The sequence below is a fragment of the Bidens hawaiensis genome, unplaced genomic scaffold (genome assembly GCF_021521415.1).
Source record: "Bidens hawaiensis isolate Kalapana, Puna unplaced genomic scaffold, B.hawaiensis_p1.1 tig00004283_1, whole genome shotgun sequence".
In the NCBI taxonomy this organism is placed as follows: Eukaryota; Viridiplantae; Streptophyta; class Magnoliopsida; order Asterales; family Asteraceae; genus Bidens; species Bidens hawaiensis.
This window is the reverse complement of record NW_027491258.1, coordinates 153,197-157,272: the sequence shown is the minus strand read 5'-3', so window position 1 is coordinate 157,272 and position 4,076 is coordinate 153,197. Positions and strand designations below refer to the sequence as shown.

The window sequence follows — 4,076 nt, the reverse complement described above, 5'->3', positions numbered from 1 at the left end:
GGCTCGGCTCGTTCACAACCCTATATACATGCATCAACCGAACCAATTAAACAATTAACATAATACACTTTTGTAAAATATTACACGATTTAAGAAAACTAACATATGTACTGTACACTATGTCACAAAAGGATTGATAAACTAACATAAACAAGTATCGCATTGCAAATTGTTGCCGCCGCAGCATCGCGCGGGTTTCATACTAGTTATAAAAGATGGATGATTAGTTTGTGTGATAATTGGCAATTTGGCATGTTGACTATTTCTAGCTACAGAAAACGTAATTGATTATTGGTAATAACCGGTATTGACAAATTGACTAAAAATCGATTACGATTAGTAACTGATGTTTCAAAAACGGTTAGCCAATATTTGCATTTCTATGGAGGCCCATTTTGAAGCTAAAAGTTGAGGCCTATTAGATCGCCTTGAGTTTTGGAGGCTCAAGACATGTAGAATTATAGATCTACGTGCTACTTGAAGTCTTGTCAGTTTTATGTTATTCGTTGATTTTTTAATTTAGTAAATTTCATAGGTGTTCGTTGCTATATATATGTTAGGGTCAAATGACAAACGTTGTTGGATTTGTAAACATAAAGGATAAAACATATCAATTTTGAAAATAAAGAACAATGAGTGAAATTGAGTACAAACATAAATGACACTCTTTAAAATTCTGTCGGTTAAAAACAAGGAACTAATGTATAAAAGTAAATGTATATCTTGTCAACTTGCATACCGGACGGGACAGAATTCAATTCCTTCAAAAAGATACTTAATTCTCGATGATGTGATATCGAAGAGTGGCAAGAAGTGTATACCAAGAACATGTTCTCTTTTGTGGCTTGTAAATTGGCATAGTTCTGTCATTAGCCATCCACCATCTCTCACATGTGTCATGCATGAATTGGAGTAGTATCTCTCCCCTTCCAGTTTGAATTTAAAGGGTATATGTGTCCCATGATCCGTATCGCTTTGTTTGAAGACAAGGCTTACGGAGTACGCCGCCTTTGGTGACAAGAATTGAGTTGTTACTTTAATTGTGAAACCGTTGTACATTCCTCCCTTTATGACGTTCGAAAACCTGCAAATATCGCAATCACAAATATCTATCTTGTTTCATTTATTCACGTATATCTATAGATTAACCTTGAATTTTGTGTGTCGTCATGTACAAGTGAATCTGCGGAGATGCATTTTGTTGCGGATATTACTTCACAGACTTTTCCCTTAAGTATTGCAAGCCACTGTTGAGTAAACATATTCGGATAATAAATAAAATAAAATGAACATACATAATACTTTATATCATCCACTGGTTTTATTAAACTTTAAGCAATCAATAAATTTAAATACCCAAAGCACAAACATATTATTGTTATAATTAAGCCATTACCGTATTGCCATCCCCAACAAGAACTCCATTCGGAAATCGCATGAAATTTTGATTTTGGGATGTGTTCGTAATAGGAGATGTCACAAGATTTTGAATCCTCTGTGTTTCTTCAAAATCCTCCTGCATATGTCAATTTTTTTTATGAGTTAATAATATTCAGTAAAGTATAACTTCACTTGTTACATGGGATACTTCTAAAACAAAAGAAAGAGAGCTTACTTGCTGTTCAAGTGCGGTCTTAAGTTCTTTCATCACCTCAGCCATCGTTGGTCGTTCTTCACGATCTCTCTTTAAACATTTATAAGCAATGGATGAATATGCGTTCAAAGAAAACGAGCTCATTTGTTCCTTTGTATCAGAAAAGATAATCTCATCTAATCTCTTTTCATAATAGCATCTTCTCCATTTAGGCACCAACCTGTCAACTTCTTTGGTAATGGCTAATCTCCCACACAATATTTCAAGCAACACCACTCCAAAAGAGTACACATCAGACGCTTTTGTTAATATCCCCGTCTCCATGTACACCGGATCACAATATCCAATCGTACCAACCGGATTTGAAACAAGAAATGTATAGGTCTGATTAGCTGGGCCTAATTTTGCTAGACCAACATTAGAAACTTTAGCCGTCCAATCTTCATCCAAAAGTATGTTCGAACTTTTCAAGTCTCGATGTAAAACTCTCATGTCGCCCACGGGATCATGAAGGTAGTTCATTGCACAAGCAACCCCAACGCATATCTTCAAGCGTTGGGTCCACGTGACACTAGGGTCATTAAGATATCTATCGAGGCTCCCACGAGATGCATAGTTATGCACAAGGATCATCTCATCACCTTCATTACAAAACTTCAAAAGAGAGACCAAGTTTTCATGCTTGTATTTAGAAAGGAACATGATCTCTTTCCAAAATTCAGTATTTCCTTGCCCAAATCTACGATCATATCGCTTAAAACAGACCATGCTTTGTCCCCCTGGTACAGAGAGATCTCCTCTGTATACCTTACCGAATCCATCAACTCCAATCACTTTATCTTCAGAGAATTTGTTGGTGGCCTGTTGTATATCTTCCAATTCGATTTTGAGGTGATCAAAATCTTTCAGGAATCCTACATATGGCGTTGTTGTCTTGGCCACAATGGCTTTGTTTTGTTTAGATTTCTGCAAAGGTTCTATGTATCCTCCGTGTGGCGTTGTTATCTTGGCCACACTGGCTTTGTTTTGTTTAGAGTTCTGCAAAAGTTTGATATTTTGTGTCAACTCCTATCTATTGGAAATTTAGATAAGAACCTGCAATGCTTTATACAATAGAAAACTTACTTCTTGATGATGAAATGCTATCTCAAGTTCTTTGATGACCTCTGTCATATTTGGTCTTTCCTTAGGATCTCTATCTAAACATCGTGTTGCAATGGCTGCAAATGTCGACAAAGATTCTTGATTTATTATTTGCCTTAGATCAGGAAATACAATTTCATCTAGTCTTTTTTCATGGTAACGCTTTTTCCACGTATGCACAAAAATTCTTTTGAGCTTATTATCCTTATCATATTCACAACATAATCTCCCGCACATTACTTCAAACAATACCACTCCAAAAGAGTACACGTCACACTCTTTTGAAAGAAAACCTGTTTCATGATATGCCGGATCACAATATCCAAGGGTACCAGCAACGTTAGACACTAGATACGAACGTGATTGGTTGGCCGGAGTACTTTTTGATAGCCCAAAATCTGAAACTTTTGCAGTCCATTTATCATCCAAAAGGATGTTTGAACTTTTAATGTCACGGTGAACAACCCTATGCGTTTTCTTAGGATCATGAAGGTAGTTAACTCCTTTTGCAGCCCCAATACATATGTGGAGACGTTGGATCCATGTGACGCTAGCATTATTAAGATAGCCATCGAGGCTCTGACGGGATACATACTCGTATACAAGGATTCTCTCACCACCCTCCCTGCAAAAATGTAAGAGTGAGGCCAAATTTTGATGTTTCAATTGAGAAAGCATCATGATCTCCTTCCAAAATTCGGCATCGCCTTGTCCAAATTTACGGTCTAAGCGTTTAAAGGCGACCACTCTCCGTCCGGTTGGGAGAAGTAGTTCCCCTTTGTACACGGTTCCAAACCCACCGGTTCCAATAGGCTTGTCGTTAAAATTGTTGGTAGCTGCCTTTACATCTTCAAGTGGGATATCGAGGTGTCTAAAATCATCAAAGTATGACATCTTTCGTCGATTGAACTTGTAAATTTGACAAAATAAAGGGAAAAATAGAAGGACTTGTGGATAGGTAGTTTGACCCCTAAAGAAGCTGGTAAGTACTATAAGCAAGTTTTGTTTCAAACCAACCTGTATCCAAATCCAAAATATAAATACACATGTTAGTTTTGTAAAACCAGCACCTACCAAAAGGTATAAACATATATCAAGAGCAGCATCTTTGTATAGTTGGTATAAACTAAAATCATCAGTTTGACATTGACCAATTGAATATGCATGTGTTATTATTATCGAATGTGAAAGAAAGTTACCTGTAAACGGCCACAGCCCACAACCAAAAGTAGCAGTAGACCGGAGATGGTGATCTTTTATCAAAAAAATTCACCAGGAGAGAGAGGTCAACCAGAGGACAACCTGTAAGAGCATTTCTGTCCCAATCTCAATAATTGAC

General features: G+C 36.9%; 1 protein-coding gene across 1 annotated transcript; it reads right to left on the bottom strand.

Annotated features, from left to right (window-relative positions):
* Window positions 1-696: 696 nt before the first annotated feature.
* LOC143626197 (receptor like protein kinase S.2-like) lies at window positions 697-3,631 on the bottom strand. The gene is made up of 5 exons (XM_077096345.1): window positions 2,720-3,631; window positions 1,616-2,632; window positions 1,397-1,516; window positions 1,150-1,247; window positions 697-1,084 (listed from the first exon to the last, which is right to left on the bottom strand). Exons 1-5 carry the CDS (start codon window positions 3,629-3,631, stop codon window positions 727-729), a joined length of 2,505 nt encoding a protein of 834 aa, XP_076952460.1. The 3' UTR covers window positions 697-726.
* Window positions 3,632-4,076: the final 445 nt, after the last annotated feature.

Bases quoted from the DNA above. Each gene is read 5' to 3' on its own strand.
- LOC143626197 (XM_077096345.1), bottom strand. From the start codon at position 3,631: ATGTCATACTTTGATGATTTTAGACACCTCGATATCCCACTTGAAGAT. The intron at 2,633-2,719 runs GTAAGTTTTCTA...AAACTTTTGCAG, and splicing joins TAGCATTTCATCATCAAGAA to AACTCTAAACAAAACAAAGC. The intron at 1,248-1,396 runs GTAATGGCTTAA...TTTACTCAACAG, and splicing joins TTGTTGGGGATGGCAATACG to TGGCTTGCAATACTTAAGGG.